At 41.1% G+C, this 24,840-nt stretch overlaps 1 protein-coding gene across 3 annotated transcripts in view; it reads right to left on the reverse strand.

Annotated features, from left to right (window-relative positions):
* Window positions 1–390: 390 nt before the first annotated feature.
* Window positions 391–24,840, reverse strand: part of LIN28B (lin-28 homolog B) — a 95,408-nt gene continuing 70,958 nt past the window's right edge. For all 3 annotated transcript variants that reach the window (XM_069850924.1, XM_069850923.1, XM_069850925.1), the window contains one exon: window positions 391–1,252. In XM_069850924.1, the coding sequence (XP_069707025.1) occupies window positions 883–1,252 (370 nt within the window). In that variant the 3' untranslated portion in view covers window positions 391–882. The remainder of the gene's footprint in view (window positions 1,253–24,840) is intronic.

Consider the following 24,840-nt stretch of genomic DNA (forward strand, 5'->3'; position numbering starts at 1 on the left):
TGCCACAAAGGTCCCCTAAATGTTCACAGAGTTGAAAGGGTTAAACAGGATAGTATCCTGATTCCACTCAAAAGGGTCTGTTTGGTAACAACTCATACATTCTCCCCTACACAACAGTCGTCTAAATTACAATTACATCCATATTAATTTAACAAAACATTTTGAGAAACCAGCACAGAAACTACACATTCATTGTCTTTTCTGGAGCTTTAAACTCCTCACCAACAAAGGATGGTGGCAATGAGAGCCGTGTCAAGTCATGACACTGCCCTGCATGGGCACAGGGAGGGAAGGGGGTTTGATACTTTGTGGAGATAAGAAAGAAAATAACTCGAATTGATGGCATGGGGGATGTCTTAATATCTTTAGTACCATATGGCAGCTTTTAAATGTTAAAAGTATCCTTTGGTTCACAAGAGAAGTAACAGTCTTGAATCTCATTTCTCTGTGTGGTTTTTCAGGTTTGGTTTGGTTTTGAAGGAGATTTCTTGGTGTTCTTGTCTTTTTTAACATGTTTGAAAATAGGTTCTAGGAATGAGTTCAGGAACATCTGTGGATACTGTGCCTATTGCTTCACAGTAATGTCTTGTGGGAGCTGGAGAGTGGTCTGATGGAAAAAATATATATTTATAGATATGCACACAAACACACACGCGCGAGTGCACACTCATACACACACATACAGAAGGTAAAACATAATGCACCCTGCTCAAATGTACTTTGCTTGGAGTGATTTGTCTATCAAAGAAAAAAAAAATTCACAGTTCCTCAACAGTAGTTAAAATTCCAGGTCAGGTACTGATAATGAAATTATTTCCCCTGTACTTGCATGAGGTAGACATCCCAAGAGGATAAAGAAAATGCAAAGTTATGACAAACATTTTAAGTTTTTTTCCTTTTCTGAACAGATGGCCCTTTTCTGCTCGGTTCTTCGGGTGACACAGACAACTTACTTGACGAAGCTTCCTGTGGTGACCTGCCTGTGCGCTCCGAGATCTCCGACCTGCCCTCCTGAGAGTATGATGGAGATGAGTAGCCATGCGTTCCTCCCCCTTCTCTTGGGAAAGCAGAAGTGGAAGGCTGCGGCTCAGCTTCGTGTCTTCCCTGAGAACTAGTGGGCTGCTGCGAGACAGTTTTATGGGGGCAGTTAGCCACCATGTGCATGATGCTCTGACAGTAATGGCACTTCTTTGGCTGCGGAGGTAGACTACATTCTTTAGCGTGGTGGTCGAGACCGCCACAGTTGTAGCATCTAAAACCAAAGAGAGACAGATAGTTATAAAACACAGCGTCAAACAGTAAGACTTTTGATGCTGGGTGAGCTCAGCGTGGTCGTGCACTGGTGACAGAGCAGGGGCTTCTGCGCCCATACCCACTGCCGCAGGCATTTGAGTTTTGCTTTATGAATTTGGAAGCTGCCCCTTTGCAGCAAACCCCAGCGTGTGCCCCGGCCCCGCTAGAGGGCACCAGACAGCCAGGCATCCCCTGCGTCCCACGCTCAGAGAGATGCTCAGCTTTGGATGCAGCCCCATCCTAAAGGGCAGCGAAACCCAAACTCGGAGGGGGGACCCGGCGCTGCCACCGGCTCAGCCAAGGCACGGGGGCCGCACTTACACGGTGCTTACGCTGCAGAGGGCTCCTAATGGCATTTACGGTGTCCATTCGAAAGAAAATAAATAAAGCCTTGGCAAGAGTCATAAATCAGTGTTGGTTTGTTTTCTCTCGAAATTCCCAAACTGCACGCAAGCGGTGGTGATCCAGATGCCACTTTCAAAAGGATGTGGCTACTCGGGGGCACAGTGTCTCCTCCACACCACATGGACAAGGAAGTGTCCCCAGTACTCAAAACCGGCTAAAATCCACCAAATATTCTTCTATTGATCTTGTTCAGTAAGGCAGTCCTGAAGAAATCTCCAGCAATTCCTTATGGAATCCACATGCCAGGAATGCCAGTCTGTGCATTCCATTATTCTAACACGTGATACAAAGCCATAATTATATACACGCCTTTGGCACGGTGACCCTAAGCCAGTCGTGTTCACCACTGAACTTCTATTTTGGCTATTTTTCTATGTTTTCTGTTTCTTTGTTTCATAAAACTTGCACTGAATGCATAGATGTTTAATTCGTTATAATTAACAGGCTTCGGAAGAGAATTAAACCGATGTATTTTTTTGCTTCCCCTTAACCATCAACTAACTTAAAAAACAAATGCACAAATACTTAGACCTGGTGGAGACAACTGAAGGATTAAGAAAGACTGTAACTATAACTTACTAGATGTAGAAAATAGTGCAACGTGTCTAGATAGAGCCTGCATTATAATATTTTAATTTTTCAGATTCCTGGAAAGTAACAAGGTTACTACTACTCTATGCAAAACCAAGAAGTTTAGTCCATGCAAAGCTGTGTGTATGGCTGCAGCCTCATCTAGAGAATTTACCTTCCGAAGAGAAACTATGAATAAAACCTGTGAAATTTTTAAAGATTTCAAAATGGCTGATAACGACTCTAGGAAACAACCCGCTGGCACCTTTACATCTCTTCTTCACTATTAGTAAGATACTAACCATATTTTAACAGACAAAAGAGAAACCAGCGCAAGTCGCCCACAGCATGCTGTCACGTCCTACAAGACTGACCTATAATTTAGAGAAGTTAAATGATGAACAGAACTTCATTATCCTTTCAGAAAACCTTGTAATTAAATTGTCATTTCTTCCCTAAAATTGAATAAAAACCAAGAAACCAAATCCATTATACTGCACTCTGTACTTCTATGACAACTGCAATAACGTATTTTAGGTGAACTGGCTCCATGTTTATGTCACCACTGCACTGAAGTTTTAAGTGATTTTTCAGTGGAATTTGTAAGCTGAGACCAAGTCTCTCTGCATGTACTACAGAATAACCCCTGAAAAGACATAGCTTCCCTTGAATCAAGAACAAAATAATATGTACAAGCCCCATTTTCATTTAGTATTGAATTCTCTAGCAAGGACATTAAATACATTGTAAAGTACAAACATCCTGATCTAAGACCAAAACATCAAGCTTTTTCCCCCTTCCTTTTTTTAATGTTTTACATTTTTAAACAGTATCCACCTCACTACTTTTTCCCAAATCATTGCTGATACTTTCAAATTAGTGACCCTCAATTAACAGTAGCCTTCAGTCTTCTGAACTGGCATTCCAAACTGTTTCCCAAACAAGCTTTCTGAACACCTTCTGGGTAAAATAATAAGGAAGTAAAACTTGCAATCAGAAAAACAAAAGAATAGCAACAATAAAAATCCAAAATAAATACAGAAAATGTTTTACTTTCTCCCCCTCCGATAAATACATTTAAGGAGTCACAAATGAGGTACTTATAATAAATTAGGTTATATTAGATTATGTTTATTATTATTATATTCTTCATTGGTTTCTAGCAGTGAACGCATTTCCACTTGCTTCTTTCCCATAATATCACATGTATTTAGAGTGGTTTAAACAGGAAAAAAGTTTGAAAATAGATTAAAGGGCCTCAGTAGCAGGGTAGGTGGTAGCCATGGACAAATCAATTAATCACTCACTACGGTATGCACTGTGTTATCCAATTCAGTGAACCATTTCACCTCACCAATTGACCGAGAACCTGCTGTCAGGGCCCCTGCTTCCACTCAAGAGGCCTCTGTCACCTTTTGCATATATATTTATCAATACACCTTGCTTGCAAAATATTGTAATTCCCTACTTTCATTCAAATCACCATTAAAATGATACCATAAAAGAAAACTCTATCAGAAGCAGTCCTGATTCAGCTATGATTTGGCTTTTCAGGAACGTTTTTTGTTTCCGACCAACTCAAGTATTTGGCTAAAGTGTTGCATTAGAATATATATGTGCCAGCCAGAGTGTGCCTGGACTTAAACAGGAGGGTGGTATTTATTCAGCTCTTTTAACTATTTATTCATTCCTTGTCAATCACTCCTAGCAGAACAGATCACACCCTGCTCTGAAATGCCTTCCTTCTCAAGGAATTTACACCAAAATGGAGATGGTCAGCCACCTCACAGCTCACAAATGATACCACATGGCATCATCCATACACATCAGAGTATGGTATTAACCCTTCTATCTAAAACACTTCAAGTCTTTGTTCCTGTCAGCTGCATATACTTCCATTACAACATTATGAAGCCTAATAGCATACAATATACACACACAAGCCCGTACAGCCATATCTCTAAACACATAAATATATGTAGGACAATATACAAGCTGGCTCCTGCTAAGAAAATCAGCAAACTCTCATTTGAGTATGTTCTCAGAAATTCTCAATTAGTACAATGACACCAAGTATTTCTTCACTTCAGAAGCACCATGGGAATAACGTACGCCAGCTTAAACACTACATAAAAGTTCATATGTAAATTACATCATGAGATGAATAAACCACAAAAAGCCCTTTAAAGTGCAATTATAGCAGAAGTAACCCTTATAAAAAAAGCAACAGCAAGAAGGATTTGTTAAAACAGGATTGTCTGTCTCACACTAGGCTCCCATGATTTACTAGGTAGCTTCAGGCTGAAGAAAAATGCAAAAAGAATAAAGAGATGGCAATTATCCTAATGTGGAATCCTTTCTTCACTACAGCACTGACTGTAAGGTAAACAAGGATGATTATTTTATATTTAAAAGCTGAACATTTTAATAAAGGAACCCCTTGAGGATCTTGTCTAGTATTGCATTTCAATATTTTCAAGAAAACTAACATTAATACCTATTTACGAAGAAGGAAGAGAACATATAGCAAGGTTAAAAAACAATTGTAAATTCTCCTTCACTATAGATTTGTAGTTTCACAAAACTATACATATTAAAGGAACCATGAACAAGCAAAAACCGTAGACATTCCAACATAAACTATGTTGGATTAATTGCTTTAAGCTTATAACTGAAATGCATTAGAAGTACTCATTTTCACATCAAATGCAAATGTAGAATAAAATGGCTCTAGTTTTCAGCTTTTCTCCTTGTCTTAGCAGTCAGCTCCTACTTAGGAAGTACAATCTAGCCCTATCCCTTTTTACAATTCTAATAGTCCTGTTTTGCAAATAGGCTTGCCACAATAACAGCTCAGCTGAACTAAGCAGCAAGGAGGGTAAGCACAACTGCTTGCTTCTTCATTCTGCTTTATAATATGATTTAGATGATAATCTAATATATATGACAATTAGAGAATAATTTCTGTGCCTCTACACTATTATCTGTTGACAGAACAAGCTTTAAAATTACCCTGATGACTGACTTTTTCTTGGGGGGGGGGAGGAGAGGGGTAGGGGAGGGGTTAACATCTAACAGGGACAGCTAAGGGAAGAATGGGGGTATAGTCAGAGGAAGACTAAAATAAATCACCAGGATATTTCAAACATCAACTTCTCTTTTGTTTTTCCTTTTTGAATGCTATCAGACAACAAAAAACTGCATCTTGGCCAACAATGCTCCATCTAGCAATGCTTTGAAAAATGGCATGGTATTTTAACAGCATATGCAAGTGAGATGTTTTTACAATACACTGAATGCCAATTAAGCAATTAAAGCATAAAGGACATGCTTAAGATTGTATCAAAACGTGCTGCCTTTTTCTAGTAATTATTTTCATGACATAGGTAAAGAAAAGGACAGTTCTTGCAGACAGAACACACAGCAAACTGCTTCTATTTTGCTCTAAGGGGACATTAAACTATCCATGATCTAAAAGAATATGGATCTTAGACAGAACTAAGATGCTTTACTTTTCAAAGGCTTCAGTGACTTGTCTTGAAATCTGGCTGTGGAGTGGTGCAAGGGGACACTGCTGGCTGGTGGATGTGAACCCTTAGAAAATTTCAGGGAGGCCTGTGCTTGCTTGGGCACCACCTTGGACAAGTAAGAAACACATCCAACAGTTCCACAGTACCGAAAGAGGCTTCTGGATTGTTGGGGATCTGCTTATTTCAAATTGTCTTTGACATGGACTACTTAAACGTTCCAGTAACCAAATCCAAGATACCAAACCTATCACAGCAGCACTCCAAAGACTGACAGGCTCACAGGTGATTGCTGCTACACAAGCACCTCTTGTATACTACTGTATTATAAAAGGACTAATCACCTTTATTTAAATACAGGTATAACATGAAATCTCTTCTTCCTGAGAAGTCTACACTTAAAAATGAAAAACTGGTTTGAATATTTTTTTTTTAAACAGGTCATTACCCTTATGTCTCAAAACAGATAGCACATGCAGATCTCATCCTTTTAGAGCAAAAAATGCTGAAACTAAATACGAGGCTGCAGTCACAGAATCACAGAATAACCAGGTTGGAAGAGACCCACCGGATCATCGAGTCCAACCGTTCCTATCAAACACTAAACCATATCCCTCAGCAGCTCGTCCACCCGTGCCTTAAACACCTCCAGGGAAGGTGACTCAACCACCTCCCCGGGCAGCCTGTTCCAGTGCCCAGCCATCGCAACTGAAAAAAAGGCAACTGTCCCTGGCCAATAACAAAGTTTGGTTGGCTGCCAGGGCAACAAGCTCCAGGTGCAACAGCAGAGAAGGAGCAAGGGCAGCAGCAGCAGCAGCGCATGGCAGGGGAGGCATGAGAAGCAGTGGGGACCCCCAGGAGCCCCCACAGCAGCCAGCACCTGCCAGCAGCCCTGCGCTGGGCACCAGCTCCTCTGGCATTTCACTTCCCACTCTGCCGCTTTTATTGGGGGGATTCCCTTGCAGGCATTGTTTCGGGAGACTTGGGAGACTTCTCTCCTCATCACTTCCTCCCTGAGCGTTTTAAGCAGCAGTAAATCCCACGGGGAAATAAAGCCAGCCTATGTTTTTTTAAAAAATCATGGGGCACAGGAGGGGCCTTACCACCATGCAGGACTGTGCCCCCTCGCTGCTGAGCTGTGCTCCACAGCCGCCCCACGCCCCACTCCCCACACCCAGCGGGGAATGCACACATAGAAATGTGGCCCAGCTTTTTGTTTTTAAAGGATGAAAACCCATCAGTGAGTCAGTGAGACAAACACAAGACGCATCAAACCTACATGCTCTGCCCGTGCCCTCCAAGAAGGAAACTGCTGCAATGTTTCTTCGTACATGCACACTGCTGGTGTTTAAACCATTTTCTTTATTAACCTTTAATTCCTAAGCAGTAGTTGAAGGCAGGAGAGAGAATACAGGTGACTTTGAGATGATCTAATAAGGTATTAGTATTCAAACTACTGAATACTGAAATAATACTGAAAAAAATAACTTAAGGTAAAGTGAAATTATCTTGCTAAATATACTAGAGAATGGAGCATTTAGCATCTTCATTACAGTATTTACAGTTTGTCCAGCAAGCATGGTTACACTAAGCCAGAAAACCTCACTAGCACTCTCACTTTATCCATGTAAAAAACTTAATCTTTTTTATTTTAATCTTTTTTATTTTAAAACTGTAGTTATTCTTAGCTATCTAAGTTGGAAAATGGTGTACTACCAATTCAGAAAGTGACACATCAGGGCCACATTTAGATTTGTGCTGATGCTGTGAGTATTTGCTACCCTGAACTCCTCATTCATATAAAATACTGTGAAGGGGCAGCATGCTGGGTAAGTTAATTGCAGGCTGTTGTTCTTCAGTAAAATTCAGTTTGAAGATTTCCTGCGCTTTACTAGCTTTTTGAGAGTAACAGAAATATCATCTTTTTTAAAAAAAATAATGATAACCTCCTAAAGAAATAAAGATGAAGTAAAATAAAAATGCTCACCTACCTATTTCTCCTCCAAACCCTACAACATATGTAAAGGTACCACAGATTGGAGACTTCCAATTTCATGAGAAAAAGAAAGCCCCTCCATTTTTTTAAGCTTGCCTCCTTTCATCTTCCAGATAGCCTCAGCAAGCTGACACAAACCCACTGTCTGCAAGGCATCCAATAACACAGGGCCAAATATTGATGATGTTTACTCTTGTTACAAATAAATAAATAAAAATGCTCCATTGTAAACTACTTTACTGTGGTTAGTTCTAAATCAATCTATTTCCCCCAGTGTACTGCAGAAGTAATATCAATAGGTTACGGTCTTTTGTTGCTTGGGTTTCCCCTCCCCCACCCAACAAAGAAGCTGACAAACAACGTGGGGCATTTGCCTGATAAATCAGGCCTGTCGGGATACAATTTAGCTTAAACAAATTCATTTCCTCACAAACTTAAAATCTGCTAACACAATTTTAGTGCAAGGCAGTTTTTTTGTTTTGTGCTTTGGGTTTTATTGAGAACCAAGAACGATAATAAAACAGGGAGGCGGTTGAAAATGCAGCCTTTTTCTCCACAAAAAAAAAGAGGAAAAGACTACACGGACACAGCTCTTCAAAAGTAACCTCAACGATGTTGTTTCCATTCCTTCTTCCTTTTCATGAATCCTTATCTGTGCTAGCCACTCAGCCCTCTTTACCTACATGGCGGAAAATGATTTTTCACATGATCACATAAACATCCTTCTGAAATGCACCCTCACGAAGGAATGCTTTGGATGTACTTTCATTTGTTACAACAAAAGGGTTTTCTTTATATTGAGAGTTAAGATCCCCTGAAACAACAATTTACAAAGTGAGGGTTTTTTCCTAAATAACATGAAAGGTTTTTTTGCTCAATAGTATCAATACAGCTTGGAAAGAATGTGACTATTTTAATGGCTTTCACCCACCCAGATAAAGCAGACGCAAGATCAGTGACGGTTTAAGTAAGTTATGTTTTAAACAGTCATACATCACGCATTTGGAACATGAAATGATATATCATGATTTCAAATAAGTCTACCATTGTTAAGCTTTTTGTGTTACAAAACCACACACACAAATATTCTCAAGCTCAAATTTCCCTTGCAAGCCTTAAAATAATTTTTTTATTATTCCTACACAAATTAATTAAAACAGTTCTGTACGCAGTACAGAAGCACAATAAGTATTGTCCATTGTTCACGTCGGCGGTTTGCTCTGGGTCTCCCTGCTGTGCATGCCCACATTGGTGGCCTATTGCCCAAGTTAGCTGGGGTGCCACACTTAGCCGGCCTGGGGGTGGCCAGAACGAAGTAGACCTTGGCTAGCTGAGTTTGAAACCACTTCCACCACAGGGTGCCCCTGCTTATAGCAGCATAGTTCAGTAACACCAGAAGTCTTCACAGAGGTGGCTTGAGCCTCCTGGCCATGCGGATAAGGATACACACTGCATAAAACTGGCTCAACTCTTTTTGGGTCAGTGAGATGCTGTTCATGAGCTAAGAGGCAACGCCTGACCTTATCTGCCTCTCAGCAGAGCCAGTTCCACGGTTTCCACACCCTCTGATTAGCTAATCTACAGACAAGATAAAAGGTTAGTAGGTAATTGGGAATCAGCTGTTAAAAACTGCCATTTCTCTGTTGTTCCTTATTTTATCTCTGTTGTTTCCTTATTTTATTTGCTAATGCTAGGCATTAGCAGCAAATACAAGTAACTAGGACTCCTCACAACAGCAGGCAAATGGCATCCTGGCAAGTACGTTGGAGCGCTGAAGCCCGTAGTGGTAAAGGAAGAGGAGGAATGCTACTCTGGAAGTTCAAGACCTGTTCTTCTTCCCCACATACCCCACATTCTTCATCCCCACAGAGCCATATGACTTTAAGCATCCCTTATAATTAGCTATCATGCACAAAGGTACCCTCACAAATACCTGATGACACGAGTATGGATTGATCCTTGCCTTGAACTAGAGTCTCCTATTACATTCACTGAATTAGATGACTTGCACAAATAGAGTCTTTATTACTTGTTAAGCATGGCAGGATTTAACCAGCAATCCCCATATTCATTTCATTATTCAGAAATAAAGGAACGGTTACCGTCCGAGACACTATGTGAGGAGGCCATGCCAGCTATCTCTATAGGGGTTCCTTCCAGAGCTCATGCAACTGATGGAGTAAGTCTTGTCACATGAAATACATTCACTGCTTTCTTTCCCAACTGTATAACAAAAGGACATAAAACGTGGTGGCTCATTTTTGTTGAAACAGCACCTGTAAGTACACGTGTTCAATACCAGCAAGAAGAATTAAGCCATTCAGTTGCTCTATAGCCACATTCTACGAGTAAGGAAAATCTGTATCACTGTGATGCACTGACTGAAAAAGCAAACAATTGGTTCCTAAGTAACTTTTCCAATTGGTGCCTCTTGAAGATGTCTCAAACAGATTAGCTCCATCTATTGATGTTACTACTAAACTGTTGCATTCAGCATTTTTTATGATACATTTTTAAATAGCTTTTCACATCCTAAAGAAAAAAAGATTGTGAAACTTTTAAAATCAAAATGCAGAAGCAAGAGTAAATCATGCAGATTATTTCAGCTGCATCAAGATTAACTCTCATATGTTAAAGCTTTTAACTCCCACATAAGGCAGGCATTTCTGTTGTCCCATACTGCCTGATCCCTGAGAATTAAAAGTGAAATAATGCCATTTTCTACTACTCACCCCACCTCACCGCCAGATTTATCCTTAATGTTAATTTTCTCTCTAATTGTGTACATGAAAATAAAAACCACATTTGTGCCCATAAAAACAACGTTGTTAATTCAAAATTTGGCATTTCCTTTTTCTTAATATTCCCCAGGATGAGAAATCTTATGCATAGGTTTGCATAGGTTTTAACCTATGCATAGGTTAAAACATCTTTCTCTGAATTCTGTTAATTCTGTGTACAATTAAAACTAATGAAACATAACTGAAAACATTTGATTATATGTAATAAACTAGGTAACTTTATCTGGTTTGGTTGTGATTATATAGATTAATTGGTATCACTCCAATGAAATGGTAACAATGAGGTTAATAAAACTTTTTTTAAAAGAGCAATTTAATAGTCTTAATTCTGCTCTCAGTCATATGGGCATAAATCCAGAGCAATTCTGATGATTTCACTGAGCTTATTCTCTGTTAACTTTAACAGTGTAACTGAGAAAATAATTCCCCACTGTGTATGAGTACTGAAAAGTCACATTGCAGTAGCCAAGATTGGTTGCAGAGGTCACAGTGATACAAGCTGTGAGGCAATGCAGGCTGAAGCCTCTCAGTTTCATCAGCAAATCTGTTTTTGCTGGTTTATGTAACAATTTAAAGCATAACACAGCAAGAATCATGAAGTTGAAAAAAAGAAAACCAAGAATTATGGCCAAGGTAGAGGAGGGATGAGTTTGATTCTTCTGCTTGTTTATGCTCAGCCATTAAGGTTAAGAAAAAATGGCCGAATGATTTCAAAAGTAAGGATGTCTATAGGTTTATCTTGTTTAAGAATCAATTTTCCTGCCATGACTTATGAACTCAGGATGAAATCAGGAGATTTAGATAAAATAGGAACCCTAGACTTAAATAAAATGTCTGAAAGAAAAGAACAATTCAGAGAAATGCAACCCAGTTGTGATCAATGAAAGTGGACAGCAGATTACAAGTCGGACACTGAATGCACTGACCAAAGAAAAACACAATGAACATGCTCACTGAGCTCAGCACAGAATGCCGTTTAGATCAGAAATTCATACCCAAGCCACAACTCCAATTATGGAAGCCCTGAATTTACAATTTTGAAAGCAGTCACAAACCAGAAAAGTGATTAATGCCAGCACCATGTCTGTGCCTTAAATAATTCACCTATATTCTAACCCAGACCACCTTCCAGTTACCAGTAACACTTGCTACTGACAGGAAAACCATACAATTAAAACTGGAAGTGCATGCAGGCAGAAAGGGCAACACATTTTAATGCAAGCCCTGAAGTGGCTAGTGATGAATCAGACCTCTGGTTGTTGTGGAAGAAGGCATGTATGTCTCTGCAGCCACCTATGCGAAGCATGCACAGGCCAGCAAGGTACTGAATTTCTGTAGGGGTTATGGTTACAAGTTCTTCTGTTTTGGAATGCAAATCCCACCTTTTGGCAAAATTAAAGGATTACTCAGTTATGCTGGTAGCCTGTCTGCTCTCCTCTGATCAGGTTAAAGACGTGGAAAGGTGACTGGGACATCATGTAGCAGCAAGTAATGGAACATGTAATGTGTCAAATCCATAGGAATCCACAGGATTTTGTTAGCCCTGACTGAAAACCAGTTTCTTCCTGTTTTAATGATTACTGGCCATAATGCTCTGAGGTTATGGAGACAACTCTTCCTATTCATTGAGCAGAATTATTCCAGTGACAGACCTTCTGCAGGAAAAAAAACCAAAGACAGAGTATCTTTCTCCCACAAGACCTTAAACTGTCAGAGCTGTATTTGAACTCACAGCTGGACAGAGAACTGGATCTACTTTTTCTTCCGCTCTGGATAAATGTCCATCACTGGGTAGAGAGAGCAGGGAGCTTGCTGGCAGGCAGAGCAAGGGAGCCCAGCTGCTCAGCACCAGGCTGGAGTAGTGCCCCCGCCACCCAGGCTGCATCCTCCATTTGTGTGAAATCTTCCTTACACCTAGTCCTGAGGGCTGGTGTATGGGTACCACAACCCTCAATCTGTGCAATAACAAATTGTACTGGCTGTCAGCATTAGATATTACTGCACCATTGTAAAAACTGCAACATCAGCCTTAGGAGCTGCTGTACTCTTTGTAGCTGAACTCTTCACCCTGTATTGCCCAGAGGCTCCTTCGCTGCCTGCCCTCTTCAAGCAGAGCCTCCCCCCACACCTCGTGGTGCTGCTTCCTTCCACTACTGGGTGTGATCCTCCTGGAAATGGTGAGTGACCTCTGCTCCCCAGAGGGTGAAGATGAGAAACCCCTGTCTCTTGCCTACAATCTACTCATCCTTCTTCAAAAAGCTGAAAAATTACTATTTGGAGATCACAGCACCCTCCTGACAAAGGGAAGACTTGCATCCAAACATGTCTTTCACACTGAGCAAGGTATGTGGTGAACCTACAGGGACCTTTTCTGTAGGTTAAAGTGTGCTCACTGCTCCGAGCCTTACAGGTGAAGGGGAGGGCTCAGGAGCCAATCTGAGAATTTTGCAGGGCTCACCTGTAAGCTAGGGTACTGAGTTGCTGGTTGTCCAGTAGAAATCTCAATGGATACAAGACACAAACAGCAAGTAAATTCAGGTTTTGAGGCTCTTGGCAGCACCCAAACATTAAATCTAGAAACCTAACACCTTTGGTGTGGTTGAAAATAGTAATGTCTGAACAGTTTTAACTGTAGAGGACAATGGATGAGACCTGAAGTCTAGGACTTCCCACGCTATTCCCGGATTCTTTCAGGAATAAACAATTTTAAACCAGGCTCACTCTTGAAAATCTGGAAGGCTTAGAAGCTTTGCTCCTAAACCGAGAGCCCTTTAGCCCTCTTCCTTACAAATCTAATTCTAAATATCCAAAATACCTGGAAATACCAAATTCAAAAAAAAACACAGAGTGGAAGGAGACTGTGTCCCCTACCCAGAAGTCTGGACCTCAAGCACAGCCCACAAATACCCTTCACAAAAAGTATCATCCTTCCCAGACTCAGAAGCTGGTTGTGGAGAAAATGGCATCACCTTCTTGTCATAGGCAGCCTGTGTGACTCTCGTGTATAATCAAATGTTTACAGGTATTTAAATACCTAAGCCTCACTGACCTCAGAGGCAAGCAAGGATCTGAGTCTGTGCCCCTAGGGATTATATCTGGCAAAGCAAGAAAAGAAAAAAGGTTACGGTACAACAGTACAACCACGTGATGATCACGCCACAAATTAATGGGCATTCACTGGACTAGAATAGGAATCAGCCACATCCTGGATAATGCATAAAATACCTGATTTTGAGTTTGTCACCTTTCTTATAGCTATTTCACTACTGTCCAACTATTAGGATGAAAAGTCATAGACAAGTTGTGAAAAATTTATTTCACTTATGCCTACAATCCAAACATTGCATGGAAAATAAAGGCTATCAAGAACTTAACTGGACCGCACAAGTGCACACCTATTTTTTATTCCCTGTTGGCAGGAAGCACAAAAGTGAGAATCAGATGAGGAAAACACACACTTTCTACAGGGTGCAAAAGCCTGAACCAGAATGTCTTCAACAAACCACTCTGCTTAGCTTTCATCCCTGTTTCCCTCAAAGCTTTGCACAGCGAGTGCCACTGCTGCTTGCTGTCTTGGCAGCATCAGCAACAGCTCCTGGGGTGCCCTTCTGATCCGTCCAGAACCTTAAGTGGTGACCAGAACTCCAGCTGAACTACTCTGCATTTCATTCATAGCTGTTCCTTGGTAATGTGAAAATTAATGGAAGATAATCACCCGGCACAACTGCAGGCGTGATAAACATTGGCAGGAGGCGGGAGGGAGTAGATTAAGCAGTGAGATTCCCATCACCCTCAAACAATTCTGCCAGAGGAACTGCAGTATGAAACCACACCTTTTTTCTGGGATATACCCTTGGTCACAGTACATACACAGCACAGAACCTACCCACTGTGATATGCCTGTCAAATGGAATCTTGCAGTAATCATGGCTATGATTACAGGACTGCTGCATAAAATCAGAAACTGAAGTATAATGCTGAAGGATATTCCTGTCTTTGTATGAGATACAAAAGGGCAGCACGCAGAGGCCATGAAGGTGGTTCGGAGAGCTGGGCAACAGAGGAGGGAGGGGGTTAAACAAGCACAGGACCATCCACACCACTCCCTCCATTAACAGTATGAACACCGTTCAACATCAGTGATACTGGTTCATCTTGGAAGCTGCCAAACCTTGGAAGGCATGAAGCAACTGCAGGGCTGTTCAATGCTGGTGAAGCTGAAGCCAACCTTTCAGCAGCACGGTCAAGAGGAAGCGTACCCTGACACAGAGGGACTGCACAGCTCACCAAGGAGGAAGCTTGGCGTGGCAGGATACTGGCTCAGGGCCTTCCTATGCAAGATTACTGATGTCATTAGGATAAACTGTTAGTCAACAACGTCTGCTGGTTTTACAGTACACAAGTTTAATTGTCCAACTTCAGGAGCAGTATGAATTTCTGCTCTGTTAATGAACTCACAATTTGGGGTCAAAGGCATATAACGTAACTAGGTTTCTTGTATTTGTTGCAACACTCCCTGCTCTGTGGATTGCCTTGAGCACCTCCACGGCAACAGTAGATGTGTTCTCTCTCTGGAAATTACCTTGGATCTCTGCCACAGAGTTAAATGCTCAAATGCTTGTCCTACATATCATAAAACAGCCTGACAATTGCATTATCAACTGTGATATCCATTCCATGACTACTGAATTTATATTCAAGAATGAGACAGCCCATAGGACAGTTGGGTCCCCCTGAAGCATTTCAAACCTGAGAAAAATAGCATGATTTCTGCAAAATGCTATGACAATTCCAACGCTTTATTACACTTAATGGCATAGAAATTAACAGGCCAATATAGCTGTTGATGTACCATTGGCTCTCTACAGCTAAAATGTTTTTTAAAAGTCATTGTTTACCACAGTAAATGATGCTATTAGTCAAGTATTTTGTTGCCTCTGAAGGCAAAGTGCTTTACAACAGAACACATTTCCATGTATCAATATCCCTTTTGGCTTAAAACTGGATTGGAGTTTTCAGGTTACCGTACAAGAAATGCTGGTAGTAACCAGCATTAATATTGCTAATAATTTCTGCTATTAGCTGAAGCCAACCACTAAGACTATAATGTCCTTAAAATTTCAGTAAACAGTATCTGACTGTAATTCTAATTTGTTGACAGGAAATTTATTTTTTTTTGTAAATGACTTAGCAAAAAAAATCTGCACTTTCGAAACAGTCCTTACAAATTATCTAAATGCTATTACTACTGTATATCTTCCAAAGAACATCAATACCAAATGTGTTTACCCCACCTGTTAGGAGACCCTTGCCATGTGTGTTTAGAGCAGTGCTCCCTCCAGTCCAGCTCATAAGTTGAAGCATCTGAAGTGTAAATTGTGTGTGACACAGCCAAGGAAACCCACTTTACTTTAACCTTGTTAATGGCGAGCCAGATGGAACGGCTGAGGCCACCCATTGTTCGGGTTTGCATTTTTGTGTAATGCCATGGTGTAGGTCCATAGGGCCTCATGAATTCCCCTCCTCTGAATATATACTGTGCTGTTAAAGGCACTGAAAGGATCAAGCTCTGCTCTGAGAGCAGCTGGCTTTGTATTTTTTTAATGGTTGTTAGCAGCAGCAGGTCCATTCTACTCCCCCACTCTCCCCCTGCCCTTTTAAAAATCCTGATCCGTCAGTTCTTTGGTGAAACCAAACCCTAACTCTGTCCTGTGTAGCACATCATACATTACCTCAGGTTCATCACCCCAAATATTCATCAAATAGTCTCAGATTCTCCCTTGCAGCATCAGACCCTGCCCCAGTGGTTCTTAATCACACAAATAATCATCACTGACTTCATCAACAGTCATGTAATTTCCTTCCTACCAAACCCAGGTAACCTGTGCCTGCATAATTTTTTGTTACTGATTGCCCTGACTTGACCTCTTTTGTGCCTTTAAGATGTAAATAGAAGCAAGAGGAGTTTTGAGTAAAGATAGCCCACGGCAGGATCCTCAGTCTGAGAAATAAGGGGAAGCTGGCAAATTGTTACATGTCAACACCCATCTGTACAGCGCTTTTGATGTAGAAGATAACATCTTACAATGCCTGTGCCATGATGCAGCACATCAGACATTTGCTGATGAAAAGCTGCAACACATAACGCAGAAGAGGCAGTGAAAAACCCACAAGACTACAGCTGGCTGCCTAGCAGGCTTCCAGCTGTGGTGTGAGATACTAGGTGTCAGAGGCTGAGAGAGAGGGGAGCACTCTTCTCCCCGTTTACTCCAGCGGTGGTGTATGCTGTTCTGAATGGGATAAGAAAAGCATGAAGCCATCTCTCCAGCCCTTCCTCCCCAACAGGCCTGCTATCAACAAAGCAAACTGCACATCACAAAAAGGAGACCGAAGCCAGAAATGACTGAATTGCACCATGAAGCACCAAGTACTGTGTCTGCCTTTTTGTGAGAGGACTTTTGACATACTGGCTCCTGAAGACAATACAATTAGCTTAACCTGCAAATTATATTAGAGGGATGCTGCAGACAATTATCTGTTGTTACAGAAACTACACAGCGGCTTTTGCAGCACTGGGGCTGATTAGGTTATTAAAAGGGCTGAGAAACCCTAACTGATAGCTTAGAGCAAATTCCCATACCTGTTCAAAGTGACTTGCTTTTGCACTTCATGGGCAGGGTAAGAACAGAAATCCCCTACCAGATACTCAGGTCAGTGCCTCTTCTGGTGTAGGAGATACACGACTCATTGAAATATATTCCTGCCCTTCCCAGCTGGCCTGTGTGCCTTTGGGAAGAGGAGCTAGGAGGCATCTGAAGCTCAGCAGTGTTGAGCACAACAGTACCAGAAAAACTCCTTCCTGGAGTTCCTATAAACCGACATAAAAGTTTTGGGGTAACCATACCTGGCTGCTAGAAAGAAAGACCACTGAGCTGGGGAGCCACAAGAAAGACACTCTGACAAGAAAGGCAGAACATGGTAACCTCTACTTTATCCCTACAACAAGATCAGTTTAAATCCTGTTACTCACCCCTTTATAAGTAGCAGGGTGCAACTTGGGAAAGTTATTTTTAACTTGAATATTTCTTTAACGTGGTTTTCCTTAAAGTCTGCCTGGATGCTACCGGGTGGCTCAGGGGGAACACTACACAAGCACAGCAGTTTTATACTCACTACATTGCTAAAAACATTTCTAATTTCAACTCATAAATCACAGGGGAGCATGGGAGGTTCAAGAACAAGTGAAGCTCTTGGGATCAGTTGTTTTACCGATTTCAGAGTTCATATGGTAAACCTTATTTTAACTGACAGCTTTCCCTTGCACGCTGTAACAAATCCTTTTTGAAAGCCAGATTAACTTTAGTGTATTTCCCTTGACTCAGAAAATAATCTAGTTAACAAAATACAAATGCTAGGTAAAGTACATAATAAAGGTAAGGCACAATTTGCATCTGATAAACTAACATTGTACTTCACTCATTTTTTCTAATTTTTCCAGGTCTATTAGTAGAATGCAAGGCTGTCATACATATTTTGAGATGGGACTGGCTCAGTTGCATTGCCTTTAGTTTTTATGTCCTTTTTCATGAGCACTCTTTAGCCCTAAGTCCATATTCCAAAGCAAAAGCTGTTAATAACCATGGAGATTATACATCCCCCTTGATTTCAGCACGTTAAGCTTCCTTGAAGCTTTGTTTCTTTCAGAGGCAGCTGTCTGCATTTCCATACCTTACCCTGCCCTCTTGCCACCAAAGTTAAAATCTTGTGTGTACCAGCTAGAAAAAACAGCTGCAAAATTATTTTTCCTATGAAGTCTTGTAGAAGGAATTAGTTCAGCTAGTAACTCTCCTGTGATGATTTCAACAAGAAAACCTTAAGCTGTCCTATAGAAAGTGGAGTCATCAATAAAGCAGGACCATAGTTGCCAATAACACACTCCTTGTACAAAAGAAACTCTGAGTAACATTCATATCACGGTAGAGCTTTATAATAAACTATTTTGCAAAAATGAACTGTGGCCGGGGTTTTTCTGAAGGTAGTTATTTCACTTTCCTGATAACTGAGGGCAATTGAAACGTTTGTAATAAAACTAGTTTGCACTCTCAACCAGCATTTTATAACATACTTTTATACTTGGATCAGTATTTATGAATGCTTTGAAAACTCCTAGCAAAGACCAGGGAAATACGCATGCCTAGCAGTATCAGGGAATACAGGCTTTCCTTCTTTGGAAGCCTGGAAAACACAATGTTGAAAGGATTATATACTGAGTTCCAAAAGGTTACTGACACTCGTGTACTTTTCAGTATTACAGTACTACTAGCTTTAAATGCTGATTTAATATAAACCTTTCTCTCCATTCAGTGCGAAAATGTCTTTCAAAGAACTGTCATTAAGAAACCTGAAACATTAACTTCTTGTGCACCACACACAAACACTCTACAACTGATGCATACAGTAAAATTAGACGGAAAGAATATGGCTCTTACTACTGTGCGTGAAATTTATATTTTTTTTCCCTCTCACAAAGAAGGCAGGTTATCATTTTACTATATTTAAGTTTGAAAGTAAAGCTCTGAAACTACAACATGCTTAAGCTGTTATGATTTATGTGAAATAGCAGAACACTACAGTAAGAAATGCTAGTTTTTTCCAACTGTCTTCACGTCATTCCCAGCAGTTCAAACTAATGCAACAAAAGCTGAAAAAATAATAAACAGATTGCTTAGAGGAAGCTAGTGTGAAAGGAAGATCTGTGATTACACCACACATTTCACTCCTCCAAGCCTACCGCTCACAGTTTGCAAGTTTTGAGGAGTAGCTGCTGAAAGACAGGAAGGGAACAGAGAAATGACCACTGCGTATGTGTACTCTGCCATATTAAAATACCAAACTAGAGGTTAACAGTGAATTAAGCCTGATCAGTGCAGCTTTTAAAGGTTGCTCTTCAGCCCAATAGGGATGCTGGGCATAGACAGTCCCTGATTTCCTGGTACAGTACAGTTTAATAGAAAAGTTAATGGTGTGGTGGCACCAAAGCATCCAAAACAGGTAGGATTTGCTTTTCTCATCCTGCTTTCTTTTGCTGGCCAGGAAACCCACAAGCTGCAGCACTGCTAAAAGCACATACCATTGTTCTTGTGTGCAGGGAGGTCTAGTATGTTAGACCTGGGTGGCAGTCTGACCGGGGAAGCTTGAATAGATAAGGCCTTGCCTGAGACGCTCCCCAAACCCTTTGCAAGGTCTTGCGGATGCAAGACACACCTGGCCTTTCACACCTCTGGCCTTTTGGAGGCCAAACCCAACTCCCTGCTGGGTTTTGTGTTCCTGATGCTTTCCTCCAGTAAACTCCTCCAGCTCTTAAATCCCCACCTGCCACCAATGAGAGCAGACTTTGCGTTTGTTCCTACTACAAGGACCACAAAGCCACCACCATGTTCTGAGGAACTTATCTGCCATGCCAAGTAAAGAGCACAACATGCTCCATGCCAAGCTGCCAGTAGGGTTTCATACTCCAGATAAAGCCACCAAAAGCAGAGCTGTTTCCAAGAGGTGTCCCCTGCTTTGCTATCACCCTATCTGTTTGCCCCTTGGTGCTAGTTTTTTCAGGACCAGTTTCTCTCAGTTTTGCTCCCTGAACTGGCTCTCTGCAGGTTCAGATCAGCACCAGTGACCCTGTGGGGTCCAGACCACAGCGCTGGCTGTGGGTGCAGAGGGCAGCAGCAGCTGGATGGCCCCTGGTAATGTCCAACTGCACCCGAGCAGAGACGTGGCTCACAGAGCCAGGGGCAGCATCCGTTTCTTTCAAAGACACAGCTCCTCTACAGGAAAAAAAAATAATGAATGGGGAGTCAGTTTGTTAATGTTGACCAGTACCTGTGAAACTCCCATTTCTTCAGCTTGACCAGCACGGGGCAGAAAAATCAACAACTATAAAACCTCATATGCTTTATACTTAAAACTACTTCAGTATTGCTTTCTAAAATTTACAGTATTTTCAACTTAATAGTGCCTCTCTAACAAAGAAAACAGCCTGAAAAGCATCATTTGTCAGCCACAGGAAAAAAAAAATTAGTGGTGTTGGCAAGCACAGCTGCTTGAGTCTTTGGCTGAAGAGTTTTGGGGCAATTGTTGGAGAGTTTTGGCAAGCCTGGATCAGATGCATGACCCTGGGGGATGTCAGCATGTGATGAGGAAAAGTCCCTAGATCCAGCTAGGTATTAAAAGGACACAGGTATAAGATACAGAACCAACCACTGGAAGTTTATGTACTTCATATTCAGCATATATGATTTACAAGCACATACAAAGGAAAAAAAGATCTCACTATATTCAATGCCTACATCAACAATAATCTAAACACTACACGTTTACTGCACGTTCAAGAACCACTGTTGCTGACACAAGAAATCTAAAGTTAACCCCTAAATCTGAATGAATCTGTTCTGAATTGCCCCAAGAAACGTTATGGCCTGGGGCTGGGCCAAGGCCATCTCTGTACCTCGCTCATCTTCATCTCTCTTCAGAGAGGCTCTTCTCCTCTGTATAGACTGCAGCATCTGCAGAATTAAGTTATTGTCACACTCTGCCAAATAGGTCTCTAGGGCTGCATCTATTACAGCATCCTCAGGAGAACTCTCCTGGCCACATTGCTTGACCATCTCAGTAGTCTCAGCCCAAGGGTACTGCCACAAGTGCTGCCTGTCTGAAATACCAAGAGGGGGATTTTACAAGCATCTGTCTTTTTACAACAAACTCTCTCAGGGGGGACCATCCTGGAACACCTGAGCCTGCTCATCCACCTCCCACACATCACTAGCAGAACCCCTGCCTTCAGGCCACACACTTGGTAGTCTTCCTCAGACAGTCTGTGCACAGCCAGGAATACCAGCTCTCCCAGCCCCTCGGGCTATACACCAGCCACAGCACACCTCAGAGGGAGCCTGGAACTCAGCACCAAGCCATGACTCAACCAGATTTCAGTGCAAACACAGTTGTGGCACACATCTTCGTTTGCACTGGCTTTTGCAGATAATGCAAACCCCGTGCATACGCATACAGAACACCTGGGGCCCCTGGGCGGCTACAGTACCCAGTATGCCCCAGCAGAGAGCTGTATCCCAGCTAGAGAGACCCCATGCCAGTCAGGTGCCCTGGGCCATGAGTGCAAAGCACACAGCTACAGTCTGTGTTGTTCTTTGACTCATCACCTTGCAGCAGACCCATGTTTGACACTCCACTTCCTCTGAATTGTGTCAAATATGCACATTAAAGAAGCTTCTCTAAGTGTTCCTCACTCTTCTAGGGGGAAAAGAGGGGCAAAGGAAGGTAAACACTACAGCCTGCTTGATTTGAAGTATGTTGAACACCTGTCTACAGGCACCGCAAGTCTTCATTCCCCAGAAAGCATCAAGTCAGAAGGAGCTTTGCCTCGTCTGCCATGGAGAGGTAAGCATTGCCCATCCACCTCTTCTCTTTAATCCAGTGAGCCCCAGTCCCAGAAACTACCACATCCAGCTATCCCTTTTTCCACATTTCCTCCCCATGTCTGGCTCTTCACACCCCCACCTTCACTTTCATCCCGATTCTGCTCCTAATCATCACATTTAACTTTTACATACTGACATGCATGAGCCATTACAGGTCACAGCTGGCTACTTTAAGGAAATACAGATTTTTAAACTGACAAACTTTAATAAAGCAGTGCCTTTAAAAAAAACAACAAACAAACAAAAACCCCAACAAATATGTTTCAAGTCTTTGTGTATAAACCTGTCCTTGTGGAATCTTTTATTTTTGCTTTAACTAAATGAGAATCTGCTTTAAGAAAACAACTCCAAGTTAAAATAAAATGCATTTATATGCACACAAACCATAGTCCTCCACAGTGTAACAAAATACTCAAACTTAAGCAAATTCACCACCTGCTGCCACAGAAAGGGAACATGGTGGTATCCCATTCCCAACACAGCATCTCATTATAGCAACTGGATGTTTCCACCATAGTGATAAGTGTGCACACAGTGTCACAAATAATTTCCAGTAATAATACCGCCTTACAATTCATAGAGTTTTTCACTTAAAGTTTCAACCATCATTTGTAGTGCATTATTTTTTCGCAGGTTTATGAACACCCTTGACTAACTTCACATGGGCAAGACCACAGATGCCAGAAGGGCATGTCATGACATTAGTACTTCTGTTGCTACCTGGCCTAAATGAGAGCAAGCTAACACAGCTATGCTGGTAAAGCTTAATTTTGCCTATTATCTCCCACTGCAAAAGAGGAATGATATAAAACAACGCACTTGGGATGCATAAGCAGAGAGAACTGGGAGAAAGGGACACATGCTGTGGCCACGCTTACTACAGACATGGACGGTTGGCTTATTAAAGGAAGATGCCTTACTAATGCAACACATGCAGCACCTTTCAGAAGAACCTAGTCACGCAGCGTCTTAGCTACCAGTGACTGCAATAAACTAAACCGGGTTACAATGCCAGGATTCACCAGTTCCACAGTGTGACTTTGTTACAACCTCACACAGTGGAAGTTTGAAATAGAAAGGGAGTATCACTGTCAGCACTAGAAAGGAACATTAATTGGATCCTGTCAGTTTTGTCTTGCAACTATAAAAATGACCTATGGTTTGTTGTTTGTTTTTTTGGTGTTTTTTTTTTTAAATCAATGAGGTCATCAACACATACAGGTCATTCCTAAGTGACCTCTTATTAAGTCATCTGCCTTTTGATACTCACTTTCTTCAATGCAGCTGAAGCAACCTTTCATAAATCTATTGTGTGTATACTATACATGTGTATACAACACTTATGTATACAAGAAATTAAGTAATATTTCAGGTTCTTTATGATTAAGGTCAATCGTGTATAAAATGCATCTTAACATTACAATAGCATAAAGACTATTATTATTATACTGCCAAATGCAAAAGTTTTCAAAATTGACTAATTCATATTTTATGCAAGAACGAAGCAAAAAATGTGGGTCATTAAGAAAATTGAGATAGAATAGCCTAGCTATATTACAATATACTTCTAAAGATTTTATGGATAGCTGTCACCTAAAGTACCTCATAGACATTCACATTCACCTGGCAGTTGGGAACAACTGTAACCACTAATTACAAAAAAAATTAAACACTTCTTTGTTGGCTTCTAGTTCAAATTAGCAGCTAGAAACAGATAAGGAACAACAACAACAAAAAAAAAAAGAAGATAAACAATAGTCTCTTCAACAAAAAAGGCCACCAATAATCCAGATTTCTGAAACCCTCTGAACTCGAGTGCATTACTACAAAAGGAGGGGGGCAGTGCAGGTTAAACCCTAGAAAGCAAAGGAGAAGAAACCATCTCTTTATGGCAGTTTGGGTAAGGAAATGACTCAGCTGAGGCAAATTACAGAGCCCATTTGGAGACACTGATTCCAAGAGCACTGGGGGCTGCAGTCAGAAATATGGCACAGCTGCGCTGCCAAAAATTTCAACCTTCACAGGCACATAAGCCTGAAAATACTATTTGCAGTAATTCTAATCAGTTTTGCTTAGCTCTGCAGCAATTTTTTGTTGTGAAAAGAACTTGTGAGGGAACTGAGGATATATTCTCTACCCGTTTCTCACACAGATCAAGCAATACCAAAGCAGGTCTTCATCATAAAAAGTAAAATATAATTTCTAAGTAATTAAAAAATTGTATTGTAACTTCTTTGAGGTTTGAATACCCCCTTCTGCAAATTCAGCAAGCAGTCTTCTCTGCCCTGCAAGCTATGACATGCAAAACTTGGGAGGCAGTTCTCAATACACTTAGAAATTGTGCAACAGTAACTATGGGATGAAAGCCTCCAGCACCCTACTCTCCACTATAGCGATTTTCAGTCTGTAAATCTCATGTGTCTATAGACTACTTTTAAAGGGTAGGCAAAACATAGTTAAGAAGAGAAGGCTTGTGAACAGGATGTTTGAATCATCAAACATCATGAAACAAAAGGATACACACAACAAAAATCCTGAGGAGCAGGTCTTCCAGATTAAAAAGTGTGTGTGTATTTCACTGCTTTCTAATAAATGAAATAACCAAGAATCACAATTACTATTATAAATAAAACCAGCAGTGATTTTAAGTATTGCACGGACTAAGGAGGAAACCAAGTCTGCATTGAAGAGTTTACCATCTGAACAGACAGAACAGAGGAAAGGTAACATAAGGCTTCAGCAAAAAAGAAAATTATCTT

This window comes from Phaenicophaeus curvirostris, chromosome 2, assembly GCF_032191515.1.
Source record: "Phaenicophaeus curvirostris isolate KB17595 chromosome 2, BPBGC_Pcur_1.0, whole genome shotgun sequence".
NCBI lineage: Eukaryota > Metazoa > Chordata > Aves > Cuculiformes > Cuculidae > Phaenicophaeus > Phaenicophaeus curvirostris.